Raw genomic sequence first — 14876 nt, forward strand, 5'->3', positions numbered from 1 at the left:
ATTTTCCTAAAGATCAGGCACAGTCTGGCTCATGCCTGTAAATGTACTGTCACCGTGATATTTTCTGAAAAATCCCTTTGCCAGGATTGCTTCTCCTGGGAAGAATCAGAAGTCTCAGAAAAGAATGAAAACAATAATTACCTGATTGTTTGGGAATGTGGTCTGGAGATCATTTACCAACAGCTGCATCTTTGATTGGTTCCTTGTGAATTGTTTTTAATTAATGACCAATCCCCATCAGCTGTGTCAGACTCTGAGGAGTCAATCATGAGCTTTTATTATCATTCTTTTCTAGCCTTTAGATGTATCCTCTCTCTTTCTATAGTATAGTTTTAGAACAGAATAGAATAGAATAGAGATATCAGCCTTCTGAGAACTTGGAGTCAGATTCTCCTCTCTCACCTCATCCTGGGGACCGTCACAACACCACAATGTACAGAGCATAAGCAGTGACATTTTCTTCCCGTGAACATGAAGCTTTTCATTGTGTTTGTATTTTTGCAAATTGCCCTCTGAACTGACTGTTCTGCTGCCTGTGTGGTTGCTGCTTTCCACAGCCTCCCATGCCCCTTACAAGTGGGATTACTGGCCCCACGATGACGTGCGTGCCGAGTGCAGGTTTGTGGGCTTAACCAACCTTGGAGCCACGTGTTACTTGGCCTCCACTATCCAGCAGCTCTACATGATCCCAGAGGCCAGGCAAGCAATCTTCACTGCAAAGGTGAGTGGGGGGCTTGGGCAGAAATTCACATTCAGAATCCCTGCAAATACTGAAAAAATACAGATTGACTTCTGAGACTTACATCTAGATAGAGAACATTGCTTTTTGTGTAGTTGGATGTTTTTGCTCGTGTCTTTTCAGTGAGTTTTTTCTGAAATATTTAATGTGGTAGGTTCTTAAGGTGGCAGTGAAACCAAATGTTGTAAAAGTCATATTTCTGTTGCTGTCATGTAGCTTGGTTTGGGTTTATGGGAATATCTGTTGTTTCTTAACTGCTGATTTGTCATTTTGTTAAGAAATGTTTTTTCATCAATGTTTATGAAGTCCCAGAGCACGTTATCTCGTGCTGCCAGAAGTGCAGCAGGTCCTGTAAATTATCATTCTTTGGTTGACTTCCAGAAGTTCAATATTATCACTTTTATCTCTTCATTGTGAGAGAGAAAATATCATTTTGGTCCCTGACATCAGCAGGGCACCTGGAGTGTGTGAAACACCCTAACTGGCAGTGACCTCATCATTTTCTGTTATTGTTTATTGCTGGTACTTGTCATGTAACTTCTGGATTTGCCATTTATAAATGCAAATAAAAAGCTAAACAAGGGAGTGCAATTAACATTTTATTTAAAATTACATATTATTACTCGTCTGTACAGGAAATGCATTGTGGGAAGGCTGTTCAGAGCCCTCACAACATCTGTGAATTAAAAAAATATTCTAAAACCACTAATACTTTGTAACACTTCCCCAAAAGCTCCTACCTGCAATAAATTTTTAGAAAGTAGAGTTATTTTATTCTCAGGTTTAATGTTGACATGCCAAAAAAAGGTGTAAAATAAGTATAAAAATTCTAAATAGAAAATTATAGACTGTGTGTTCCTGTACACAATCATTTTTCTCAATGGTACATAATAAAGTAATGGGGTTTTTATTTGGCTGTTACATCTATTTAATGTATGTTTTTGGAAATAATAAGATCAAGTCTTCTTTTATTAATTTCTGACAGTATTCAGAAGATATGAAACACAAGACCACTCTGCTGGAACTCCAGAAGATGTTTACATACCTAATGGTGGGTGTGAAAGAGGGTATTTTAGAAAGTGTCCTATTTTAGAGGTTCTTTGTACATAGTTCAGGTGAATCCATTAATTACAGAGGTGTTGGGGAGGTGGTGATCAAAGAAAATTCATTATTTTTATTATTTGCATTTTCCTTGCTCCAATATTTAAAGATTAATCCATTGAAATACAGCAAAATTCTGAGATTCCAGGACCAAACAAAATTAAAGCAGTTGCCAGGTGTTCACTGCTGTTAAAACACTGAAACAATTCTGAAATAATGAAAAAAAACCTGAGGAGAGTTGAGTGTCTTGACACTGGTTTTGTGTTAGAAATTCACAACCACTTTGAAAACAAGTGGGGAAAAGAATCTTGACTTGTAATGCCTCCCATGAATCGCAGAAATTATTAAATTAGGTGTTCATTAAGCAGAAAATAACATAGGAACAGAAAGTCGTAGCAAGACTTACCGTTTAAATCTTGGGGAAAGCCTTTTTTCTAAAAAAGGCACTATTTTATTTTTCCTATAAAAGGCACTATTTTATTTTTCCTATAAAAGGCAATATTTTATTTTTTCTTAAAAAGGCAATATTTTATTTTTTCTTAAAAAGGCAATATTTTATTTTTTCTAAAAAAGGCAATATCTTATTTTTTCTAAAAAAGGCAATTTTTTTTTTCTAGAAAAGGCAATATTTTATTTTTTCTAGAAAAGGCAATATTTAGAGGAGGTGCTGCCTTGCTGTGCATCCTTAAAAGAGAACAGAGTGAGTGAGTCCTGCATTCCCAGTGTGCAAGGCAGTGCAATGGGGATGGATTCTAAAGAATTGCTTTGGACTGCACATTCTTTGCTCTGGCTAAACACATCCTGTTGCAAACTAGATGAAAACATAGAGGAGTCTGAATGAGAATTGAGCACTTGGCAAGATTTAAGTCAGCAATGTCCAGAAATGCATAAATACAAGCTGATGTTCTCACATTTTATTTTGTGTCTGAACAGATGTGCAGAAAGTGTTCATGTCACATCTTCAGCCAGGATATTTTATTTTAATGATTCATTTAATGAAGTTTTCCTAAATATTTTAATACTTTTTTAGTAGTGATATTTTACTCACTGGTATCATGATAATGGTTATCAATTAGCTAAAAACTGCTTTGCATTTCAGCAGAAACGTTGAAACATTTAGGAAATGTTGTATGCAGAAGATTGTAAAATTGTGTGTAAAAGATGTCTTTTCTAAAACAGATACACATATATGTGTGTGTGGTACATCTGTGTAACTTGAAAAGGAAAATATTGGGGTTGATTTGGTTTTGTTTGGTATTTTTTATCCAAAGGAAAGTGAATGTAAGGCCTACAACCCAAGGCCTTTCTGTAAAACCTACACCATGGATAAGCAGCCCTTGAACACTGGAGAGCAGAAGGACATGACTGAGTTCTTCACTGACCTAATAACAAAAATAGAGGAAATGTCTCCAGAACTGGTGAGTTATTAAGAGGGAACAAAAGGGAGCTTGAGAACTTAGGGATTTGCTCAAATTTCCTTGACAGAATTTATTTATTCTTTCTTTCGCAGAAAAACACAGTGAAAAGTTTGTTTGGAGGTGTTATCACAAACAATGTCGTTTCTTTGGTAAGTGCTCCTTCTCTGAGCTGATCTTTTAAAGATAATATCTCCTAACTTGTCAAAAAAAGTGATTTCATTGCTTTTGTCTGGCCTTTGTTCAGGACTGTGAGCATGTGAGTCAGACAGCTGAGGAGTTCTACACAGTGAGGTGCCAGGTGGCAGACATGAAGAATATTTATGTGAGTAATGCCAGCCTGAGATCAGTCTCAGGTCTCAGCTGCAAAGGGCACAAAACACTGCCACCCTTGAAGATGGCAATGCTTTTTGTCTGCACTCCACTTTTGGGGTGTTTTGAGGTTAATATTATCAGGTAATTTAGTTTCAGCTTTTCACTGCTGTGTTCCATTAGCTGGAGCCAGCAAGAATCATTGGCTGTTGTTTTACAGTCAATAATCTCTATTTACTTGTTTTAAACATGATGTGGTCATTTTATATGAGAACTGTAAATGTCAAAAGATTTAACATTTACAAGTATTGCTGTTAATGAAATTAATTTAAAGCCTACACCAGCATAATTTTGTGTTTTCAAGCTTTTTAAACAACCGTTATTCCCACAGTTGAAATTTGAATTTAATGGATTTGAATTCTTGGAGACAGCTTGGAATATTGAGTACCATTTTTAAGTTGGTTCCTTAATTCTGTATATGGGTTAGAAACTGTTTTTCCTGTCAAGCTCTTCTCTTAGTTCAGGTGTGTGCTCTTCTGTAAAAAATTCTGGGGCTTTCTTTTCATAACTTATGGAAATGTTAATTAAACTCAAAGTAAGAGTGAAAGGGAGGGGTTTGGAAAGCAGGCACGGTGTCAAGTAAACTCCATAAATATCCAAGATAACCTCCTTTTTTTCCATGTAGGAATCTCTTGATGAAGTAACTATTAAGGACACCTTGGAAGGTGACAACATGTACACGTGTTCTCACTGTGGGAAGAAAGTGCGGGCTGAGAAAAGGTGTGGCCAGAGAGAAAGAAATATTCCTAATGGTTCTTGTTAGTAAATCCCTGGAATTCCACTGGGAGTAACAGTAATCCCTCAGATGGAACAGGACTCTGCTCTTTCATTCACTTTATATCATGTTAGGCCTGTAAGGATCCCTGTGCAAACCAGAAATTAAAAGGAAATCAAATTTCCAAAGCAGAGAATCCAGAGTATCTTAGCAAAAGACACAGGAAAATGTTCATGACCTTTTTTAATTAAAAAACCCCATTAATTGGTACCTTTGGGAACATTAGTCCTGGGTTTAAAATACTAAATGCTTTCAGAGGTTGGTTGGTTACTCATTATACAGGATAATTGTTTAGGTTTCATGTCACCCTGAATTTCTTAATTAAAATTTGTAGCTTTGAAAATGTTTCCATGTTTTGCAAAGTCTGCTTATAAAGAGAAAGTAAATTAAAATTTTATGTTGTCTTAGTATTGCAGCTAAGAAATTCCTTTGTTAGAGTTGGAAAACCTGGTTGTTTTAAATGACATGGGTGAGAGAGTAACTTACTTGAAAATCATGATTGCAAATGTTATGAGATTTTCTGCAGGAGATGTTCTGCCTCTGTCTTTTGGAAGATGGTAACTCCCTGCAGTGAGGGGATTTGCATTGTTGAATTCATTCATGGCTTATTTTATGATACTATTTTGGAAAGCTGGCTCCTGCCATATGAGTAAATTTGCTGTTTCTTCCAAGGTACAATGACAGCATAAACAGAATTGTTCAATGGGCTAAATTTGACCTTCCTGCTGCCACTCAGTCTGCCCTGCTCTGGGGCACTGAATTTGATATTTATGTCTTAGCAACAGATCTCCAATGTTACACTTGAAATAAATGCTTCAAATCTCTGTGCAAATCCAATTCACCCTCCCAAGCTTTTGTAACTCATGTTTGTTTGTGATCCTCCAGGGCATGTTTTAAGAAACTACCTCGTATCTTGAGCTTCAACACCATGAGATACACGTTTAATATGGTGACCATGATGAAGGAGAAAGTCAACACCCACTTTTCATTCCCTTTACGTTTGGATATGACACCCTACACTGAGGATTTCCTCATGGGAAAGAACGACAGGAAAGAAGGTTTGCTCATAAAATGGATTCAGCAAGCTTTGGCTCTCTGTCTGTGTTACACACTCTGTATTTATTTGTGTATTCACTGCCTGTATACAGAACAGAAGCAAGTAAAATCAAACAGAGCTTTAATCAACCTATATTCCCAAAGTCACACACTGTATTTCACATAAGAAAAATGGCCAATTTTTAGTTTCGAATATTTTTTAATTTGAATTAATCTTATCTTTTTTTCATAAAGTAAGAGAGGAATTGCAAATAATTGCATCCAGTTTGTTGCTAATGTTGAAGTTTGGGTGTTAGGAAATAACTGATTGAATATGGTATTGAATTCTTTCAGGTTTTAAGGAAGATGGTGGTGTTTTAGTTTACTGCATTGTTTTTTTATCTTTTTATTTTCTTCCCTAGTAAAGAACTGTTATTCCTGCTCCCGTATCTTTTGCCCGAGAGCCCTCTTAATTTAAAATTTATAGCAATTTGGAGGGAGGGGGTTACATTTTCCATTTCAGGGGAGGCTCCTGCCTTCCTTAGCAAACACCTGTCCTTCAACCCCAAGACAGGAAATAACTGATTAAATATGGTGTTGAATTCTTTCAGGTTTTAAGGAAGATGGTGGATATCTGAAGGAAACTGAGAGTTATGAGTATGACCTGATTGGTGTGACAGTTCACACAGGAACAGCAGATGGGGGCCATTACTACAGTTTTATCAGGGACATTGTCAATCCTCATGCTTACAAAAACAACAAGTGGTGAGCTGTGCCATTTCTGTTTCCATGTTTTTAATAACTAAAGCTTGTTGGCTTTGTTAGGTGCAGTTATACAGGGGATGCATCCTGTAGGCTCCTCTGGAAAGCACAGGATGTTGGAATTTGGTAGTTGTAAGGATATTGATTTATTGGCCTGCAGATCAGGAGCCAGGAGGGCTTTGTGGTCCCTCAAACACAGGGGTGGCAGGGAATGCTGTGCTGGCCTCAGCACAGCCAGGGATTGCTTCCTGAGGGGACTAGATTGGAATTATTGCAGCACAGAAGATTTCCTAGATTGTCCTTCCTGAAATCTGCTTGGTGCCTTGGCTGAGGATCCAGCTACATTTCTGGCTGGAGAATTTGGGGAAGGGGAGGGACATGGGCATGGGAAGGGAGGAGGGAGACAGAAGAAAGCAGGGAACACTCTGCCTGCTGTTTCTGGATGTGGTATCTCCATTTCTCACTGGAGCCCCGGCATGGGAGACAAGGTTTCCTCTCTCCCTGTTCTCCAGAGCATTTCTGGGACAGAAGCAGCTCCTGACCTAATCCCTTGTCCAGGGGATCCCAGCAGTGTCTCCTTGTTTGGTGTTATTGGAAGGAAGTCACTCTGGGACCAGATTGTCATTTGCTGGGATCTAAACAAGACATTAGAAGTGAATAGGAATATTTCAGTCTGAGGAATCTTTGCAAGTGCTCATGAGGCTTTATTTGCCCCTGGAGATGAGCAGCAGATCTTTGAAAGCCTCTTCCTGCCTTGCAGGTACCTTTTCAATGATGCTGAAGTTAAACCCTTCGACTCTGCCCAGCTTGCTTCTGAATGCTTTGGTGGAGAAATGACTGTAAGTTGGCACCTGAATTTTTGTCATGTTCAACTCTCCCAGTATCTGTTACAACCTCTTGCAACCCAGCTCCTTGTATGCACCTTCCTTTAAAGGAAGCTGTCAGAAGTACAGTGCAGGTATTACTAATGAAGGAAAGTTAATTAGTGAAGTGTCTCTCCAAACAAGAGGTATTTCTGTACTAAATCTGGTTTTTATCATACCATTTATTCAGCCAAAAAAAAAAGAGGAGTCTGAAGCTGATTTAGGAATCAGCTTTTTATCATACCATTATCATACCATTTATTATACCAGGTATAAAAAAGCTAATTTAGGAATCCTCGCTTGGGGTGGCTGCTTAGCTCAGACCATTGATGAAAAAATAATTACTTCAAGCTTAGGTGTATTCTAGGAAAAAAGGGGGCATTTTGATCTTTGTCTATGTATTATAACTTGTATTGTATTATGCCTTGTGTTATGACTGCCTGTGACATCAGTTGGAATATTTTTACACATTATTAATACAAACAACACTCAAATGTTCAAAGGTAGTGCCTGAATTGATCATTATTTACAGCTGTGTACAGGATATAAAGCACATTATGGATAACACAGTATCTTACTAAAGCAGTTCTGGGCATAAGACAACTTCTCTTGTCTGGGAAAGACAATATGCTGAAATAAAACCAAAAAATTCCTTTGTTTAGCACATGATAAAATACCTTTAGATGCCTCTAAAGAAGAGGTGTCAGTGAGATGGATGAGCCAGGAAATTGCTTGGGATGGAGGCAGAATATTGCACAGTAGCTTTGAAAATTCAGAATAGGCCAGAGAAGAAAAAAAGAAACACGATTGCTTTGAGCAAGAACCAAATTGTCAGCAACCCTCATAAATATAATGAAATAAATGTGCAAATGAACCATCACAAACTGTTAGAAACTAAAGCATTAAAAACTTGCAATTAATGGTTTTGCTTTCTTCTTGACAGACAAAAACTTATGATTCTGTTACTGATAAGTTTATGGACTTCTCCTTTGAAAAGGTATTTCTCTTCCAAACCCTTGCTGTATGATTCTATTTCTGATTTCATGATTTCTCTCTCAAAGCAAAAATTATACAGATGTTTTTTTCTCCAAGACACACAGTGCTTACATGCTGTTTTATAAACGGATGGAGCCAGAGGAGGAAAATGGCAAAGACTACAAATTTGATGTTTCATCAGAATTGCTGGAGGTACAAGTTGATTTGTTTTAACACCAATTTTAAAACACTCTAGGAGGCCCTAAACACATCAGAAATCTGAATAAACATAGGAAAGCAAAAATCATTTAAAGCACTCAGGTGGCAGTCCTTTCATTTTGGTGTCTTCCTTAGGAGATGGTCATGGGATAGGAAGGGAATTAGGATTTACATTTTATGTGAATTTTGGATGTTTTCTTAATCTGTCCTGTATATGGGATAAATCCCTTTTTGCCACTTGGAAAATTTCATGTCCCTGCTCCCTCTGGCCAGAAGTGTTGCTTCAGCATCTGCCACATTTTAGGTTCTTCATTGAAAATGTCTCTCCATTCCTAGCCAGCAAATCAGATCATGCTTTTATCCTTCTTGGTCTTAAAAATATGAATAGATTTTTATCAGAGTTAAATGTTTAAACTGTATTGCTGTGAAAATCACTATGAATTGATGTGATCAAAACCATCACTTTAGAGAGAGGAACAGGGGACATGCAGAAATCCTGTTCTGGTCTAATAATGGAGATTCAAATCTTACTCTATAGGAATTTATCAGAAGTTCTCAGAGCTCATCAAGCTTTGGGTTAGACTTCAGCTGTGCTTCTTTTTAAACTTGTTCTTCTCAAAATTTTAGCCCAAAACTCTGAAGAATTAAGTTGTAAAAATGAGGCCACAGAAAGAGGAGAAGGTTTGAAGCTCTGTTCTGCAGTCCCATGGCAGGCACGACCAATACTCACTGTAGTATGAATAAAACAGCTCTGAGCCAATTCTTTAAAACTAAAGCAAGTGCTCTCACCAAGATTTTTTCAGACTGAAAAATTTTGTGGCTTTTAGCCTTGGAATCATTTAAATATTTTTAAAATCATGCTTAAGTAGTGAAGTAAACTGCTTTCTTGTGTCTGATGGTAGCATTTTTTCTTCAGTGGATATGGCATGATAATATGCAGTTCCTTCAAGACAAGAACATTTTTGAACATACATATTTTGGGTAAGTTTTTCTTTTAAAGTGTAATATTAATGCTTCTTTTCTTCTTGCAGATTATCATTGTTTATTTTAATTAACAAATAAAATTACTGACTCTAGGTTTATGTGGCAGTTGTGTAGTAGCATCCCAAGTACACTACCAGATCCAAAAGCGGTTTCTCTGATGACAGCAAAGGTAAGAATTTCCAAAGAATCTCATCCTCTCTTAACTGTTTCCTTGTTGACAGTTTAATTCATGCATTCTAAATTAATGGTTCCATTTTTTTTTCCAGTTAAGCACTTCCTTTGTACTAGAGACATTTATTCATTCAAAGGAAAAGGTATTCCATTTACTTGTAAATTCTCATTAAGTAGCTGCATGAATCTAGTGAAAAGCAGATCTGTACTTTCCATTTTAAAAGTGGGACTTTGAGCTGTAAAATTACTATATATGATGCAAAGTTAATGTTTAGAGTGTCATTTACTCATTTATAGTGAGCACAATGGAATATAATGTGTATGTAAAAGTGTATGGACTGGTATTATCTGTAGGTGCAATGTATTATTAATTCATAAAATGTTTATTGTTTATAATTCTTAAGATTTGGTGCTTTACTGAACCATTTAGAAATGTGTAAAAATTATGCTGAAATTCATTATTTGAAGTTACAGTTTTTCCTGTATTTCTTTTTACAGCCTACAATGCTTCAGTGGATTGAACTGTTAACAAAACAGTTTAATAACAGTCAGGCAGCTTGTGAAGTAAGTGACTTAGGAACTCAGCAAAGTACAAACCAACTTTCTATATATTGTTTAACTTTCCTGGAGGTTCGTATCCCTGGAATATTTTGGACTATGAACTGCTGTATTTGGTATATTTGTGCTCTGTGAGATGAAATTCATCCTCTCTGATTATTGCAGATCCTGGGGAATGACTTAACTTTTATTTGCAGAAACCTCTCTTGAGACCACAAGCCCAAATAATTTTGTCACTGGAATAAGAGAGAGCCAGTGTCACAAACTCTTTATTTGATTAATTTTGACGTAGTGACTTGTGTAGTGAAGACCTGCTTAAATTAACTCACACAAGAGACATGGAAGGACAAAGAATTTGCTGTGGTCTTGTTGAAAGCAATTTTGAGATATTGAAGAAAAGTTTTGAGGGTTTCTGTGATAATTTAGATGTAAAAGGAGTGTAGCACAGACTGTGTCCTGCCTTAGACTTTATTCAGTAGAAAGGAGTTAAATCCATGATGCTTTTATAAATTGATTCAAATTGGATAAATTATGTGACATTCAGTATTTGGGTGTACATTTGTCTCAGTGGGGTGTAGTCCTGAGATGTTTGAGTGAAGACATTTAATGTAGTAAAGAATACTCAAGTACAGTTAAAAGTAAGAACGTTGACTCTTCATTTTAAACTGTCTTTCCTTGTGACTCAAACAAAATTCTGGGAGTGAGAAGACTGAGCTGTGTTATTTGCTGAGTCTGACTTGGAATGAGTCATTCTCTGTTAATTTTATACTTTTTGGGTCTCTGGAGGCCGTGAGGCTTTTCCACATGTTAAAATGCAAAAGAGATCTAACTTGGGAAGCTCTGTTTAATCCTATCACTCTTGTACAAGATTCTTCAGGTTATACTTTTTTGTAAGCATAGTTTTTATGCTGTTGACATCACTTTGCAGGGTAAATGTGTTCTTCCAGGTAATTTTCTAATGGCATGCAGAGCACAGGGATAAGAAGATACCAGATATAAATTCATATTGCTGTTTACTGCCATTGATCTTTATTTCTTTATTCCTTCGTGCACAGAAGACATTTTAGATTTCCCTTGGATTAAAACTTGCCTATTCCTTAATAATAGTAACATCGATTTCTCTTCAGACTTTAATATCATGCAAAACAGAAGATTGGACTAGAGCAAGTGTGGAACAAAACTAACACAGTATGTATCTTCTGCAGTGGTTTTTGGATCGTATGGCTGATGATGATTGGTGGCCAATGCAGATTCTAATAAAGTGTCCCAATCAGATTGTGAGGCAGGTAAGAAAAAAGTTCCTTTCCAAGTCAGGTGACTGCTTGAGCTGTGAGCAGAAACAGCCTGGTCTGGTGGCTGATTCTGCCAGTTTCAGTGAATACCTGAGTTGGCTGGAGGTGTTTGGCCATGGGAGTGGTACTGTTTGAAACAACCCAGCACAGCTGTACAGGCAGCAGCACTAAAGCACAGTAGATGCAATTTAAGGTTTCTGCCACTCCCTCTTGATCTCTACAAATCTGAACACTTTACATTAGAAAAATGCTTTTTTTCTGAATTAATTCAACAGTAGTTCATCAAGCTCTGCTGTCAGAAAACAAAAAAAAAAAATCAAGCTGTTTACATTCAGTACTCCTCAAAGCTCCAGTTTGACACTTCTGTAGTAAACTTTTGTGGGTAGAGGTAATTTCACAGTATTATGCCCCAAAACTATGTTAATACCCTTTTCTGGAAATACTTTAATAAAAACCCCTATATTAGTAGCATTTGGACTTTCACAAATCCAGCTGTTACAAGTGCCCTTTCTTTGCAAGTTGTTCAGGTATAAACTTTAACAGTTACTCTATGTCACCTGAATTCTTCAATTGGATTTCTGGCTATTAAAGTGATATTTCCATGCAGACCCATACAGAGTTTTTGGATGCAATGCATCAGTAAAAGAATATATTTCATGGGAAAACTCTGTGCAAGGTAGGCAGAGTCTTCTCATGAATGCTTTGCAAATAAAAATTACTGGAAGGAATTTCCTTCAAATTTTCACATGAATTCTATGAGCCAGCAGCAAAATTAAAAAGCATCTTGCCAAAAATATCAAAATGTTTCAGGCAGTAGAGATAGAAGGAAAAAAGCAGAGTCATGTTTGAGTGCACATCAATATTAAAGGCTGGGTTTAGGGTTCCTCCATGAGATCTGTTCATAAAAACCAGGTTTGCCTCTACTGTTAAAATTCAATCTCAGCTTTGTCTTTCAAACTTTGCACCTGTGAGGAGCTGGCAGTAGGACTTGGAGACAGAATATTCTGTGCTTAGGAGTGACACATTGTCCTTTTTGTGAAGGACTGAGGGTGTGCAGCTCATTCCCTTCTCTGCTTGCAGATGTTCCAGCGCTTGTGTATCCACGTGATCCAGAGGCTGAGGCCAGTGCATGCTCACCTGTATCTGCAGCCAGGAATGGAGGACTGGTAAAATAAACCCCCTGCCACCTTCTGGTCATTGCTGCAGCTGCTTTTATTGATCAGTCACTCAAAGCAGTCATGGAAAGCTGGAATAGTGCTAATTGTTCTTCTTATTCTGCCCAAACTGCTCGGATTTATTTAAAAATACCAGTAGGGTTGCAAAGGGCAGTGTCACATGGTTTGAAACATTTGCTCCCTTAGAGTAGGTTTTCAGCATGGTCTTTGTTTTTCCTATCACTTGGACACTGCAAGTGTAAATCTCAGTGCTCAGACTTGAGAATTTTTCTGTGAATTGGATCTGGAGGCACAAAGGTGGAAGTTTTTATTTGTACATCCTGTAAGAGAGTTTGGAGATCAGAGTTTAATCCTATAACTAAATTGCAGGTTTTGTCAAAAAGGAGGAAGGGCCCTCTTGGATTCTCCTTTGCTCTGCTTATCATCAAGAAAACTGTCACTTTATCTCCAATTATGAGATACTTAAACTCTTTTTGATACATGATGAGAAGAAAAAAGTGGTTTTTCTTTTACCTCTTGTGTTAAAGTTGTGATTGTGCCAATAAATTTTCCCCAGAGCAAAAATGGCAGAGTTAGTAATAACTATGCTGCCATATCAAAATTCAGGACGTGAAGATACAATTTTCATGGCAAAAAGCAGAATTGAATTTGCTTTGGAAGCCTTACTTGTGTCTGTGACTTGGCTTTGTTCAGTGACAAGGTCCAACCCTGAGCAGATGTCTGAGGCTGAAACTCTCATTAAGTAGCTGTATGAATCTAGTGAAAAGCAGATCTGTACTTTCCATTTTAGAGGTGGGATTTTGAGCTGGAAAATGACCATATGTGATGCAGAGAGTGTCTGAGGCTGAAGGTGGATGGTGCTGTTGTGTTCAGGAGGGTGCCCTGCCTTGGTTCCGTAGCTACAATGCATTCCCAATAAATTCAACAAGCAAATCAAGAGGATGATTTTAAGTAGGAGATCCCCAGTACTGTTGTTCTGAGAGTTCTTTTCCTGAGCAGCATCTTGATTCACAGCCCCAATTTGATAAACTCTTCAGCATTTCAAGTGCCTGGCGCTCCCTCGGGTTGGGCTGGCTGTCACCCAGGCTGTGGCCAAGGGCTGTGAGGGGTCTGAGAGGAGCAGGAATTGCGGTGAATGCTCTGTTTGCACTGGCTCAGGGTGGCTCTGTGCCGTGTGCTGTGTGTGCCATGGGCACGCTGGCTGTCGTTGCTGCAGCTCTGATGACATGGACGGGCCCGTGGAGGACATCGGCAGCCGCTCGTGCGTGACGCGCTTCGTGAAGACGCTGCTGTCCATCATGGAGCACGGCGTCAAGCCCCACAGCAAGCACCTCACCGAGTACTTCGCCTTCCTCTACGAGTTTGCCAAAATGGGAGAGGAGGAGGTGGGTACAGCCCTGGCTTTGGGCAGGTGCTGCTGGCTCTGCACAAACGGATTTTCAAATAATCCCATCATCCCTGCGTTTTTCAGAGCCAGTTCTTGCTCTCCCTGCAAGCCATATCCACAATGGTCCACTTCTACATGGGAACCAAAGGGCCTGAGAATGTAAGTTGGAGTATTTTATATAACAAGAGCTAATCTTGCCTCTTTTACGTCTCTCATCATTACTGCTGTGTCTTGAAGCATCTTTCAGCTGTTACATTAAAATTGCTTCACTTCCACAATTGTTTTCAATATTTAAGTGAATAGAATATGTAAAAAAATATGTTGACTATTATTATTTAGTATAGAAATAGGCACTGAGTAAAAGCAATTAAAGTTGCCCTTAACTTGATACTAATGGTAATGCTATTAACAGTTGATTACTTACTCCTGTTGTACAGCTTAGGTTCTTAAATTTACCTGCTCTTTTTGTGGAATAGACCATATCTTCAGCCAGCCTACCTCTTGCATTTGTAAATACAATTTTGCATGTGCAAAGTGCATGTTTCAATGTGAGAGTCAGTTGATTAGGTACTTACCTGCTTTGGTTCATGCAAGTTGATGGAGTTGTTTGCTATAAAGGGCAGGGTAATGCAAAGGCCTTTGAAATGAAGGCACAGAATGTCCACACTGAGGTTTTCTGGATTTTTCTTAGCCCCAGGTGGAAGTGCTTTCTGAGGAAGAAGGGGAGGAAGAGGAGGAAGAGGAAGATATCCTTTCTTTAGCAGAAGAGAAATACAGGCCTGCTGCTCTTGAAAAGATGATTGCCCTGATTGCTCTTCTGGTGGAACAGTCTCGCTCAGAAAGGCAAGAGCTTCTGAAAAAACAAAATCCGTTTGGAATTTACAGTTCAGAAGGGAGTCAGAGATATTGTGGGTTTGTCTGAGGGTTTTATTGTGGGCTTTTTTAGCAGCATAAATAAGCTTGTGTATGAGCCCATGATATTTTTAATAACTTAAAAAGAGACTGTCATTGTCCCACACCAGAATGAAAGACCTGGGTTAAATACTTGAACAC

General features: G+C 38.1%; 1 protein-coding gene across 10 annotated transcripts in view; it reads left to right on the forward strand.

The window, feature by feature from the left end:
• Positions 1-14876, forward strand: part of USP34 (ubiquitin specific peptidase 34) — a 118994-nt gene that overhangs the window by 85269 nt on the left and 18849 nt on the right. For 6 of the 10 annotated variants that reach the window (XM_071442611.1, XM_071442105.1, XM_071442343.1 and 3 more), the window contains exons 43-62: positions 558-721; positions 1725-1790; positions 3112-3258; positions 3351-3407; positions 3503-3580; positions 4253-4347; positions 5288-5460; positions 6049-6202; positions 6960-7038; positions 8006-8059; positions 8155-8250; positions 9173-9237; positions 9334-9409; positions 9507-9554; positions 9910-10041; positions 11175-11255; positions 12342-12427; positions 13653-13821; positions 13908-13982; positions 14515-14666. In XM_071442611.1, coding sequence (XP_071298712.1) covers positions 558-721; positions 1725-1790; positions 3112-3258; positions 3351-3407; positions 3503-3580; positions 4253-4347; positions 5288-5460; positions 6049-6202; positions 6960-7038; positions 8006-8059; positions 8155-8250; positions 9173-9237; positions 9334-9409; positions 9507-9554; positions 9910-10041; positions 11175-11255; positions 12342-12427; positions 13653-13821; positions 13908-13982; positions 14515-14666 — 2047 coding nt within the window. The remainder of the gene's footprint in view (positions 1-557; positions 722-1724; positions 1791-3111; positions 3259-3350; positions 3408-3502; positions 3581-4252; positions 4348-5287; positions 5461-6048; positions 6203-6959; positions 7039-8005; positions 8060-8154; positions 8251-9172; positions 9238-9333; positions 9410-9506; positions 9555-9909; positions 10042-11174; positions 11256-12341; positions 12428-13652; positions 13822-13907; positions 13983-14514; positions 14667-14876) is intronic. The other 4 variants (XM_071442519.1, XM_071442188.1, XM_071442426.1 and 1 more) reach the window with 1 other exon arrangement.

The sequence above is a fragment of the Agelaius tricolor genome, unplaced genomic scaffold (genome assembly GCF_023055355.1).
Source record: "Agelaius tricolor isolate 1412-34295 unplaced genomic scaffold, bAgeTri1.0.p SCAF_1, whole genome shotgun sequence".
In the NCBI taxonomy this organism is placed as follows: domain Eukaryota; kingdom Metazoa; phylum Chordata; class Aves; order Passeriformes; family Icteridae; genus Agelaius; species Agelaius tricolor.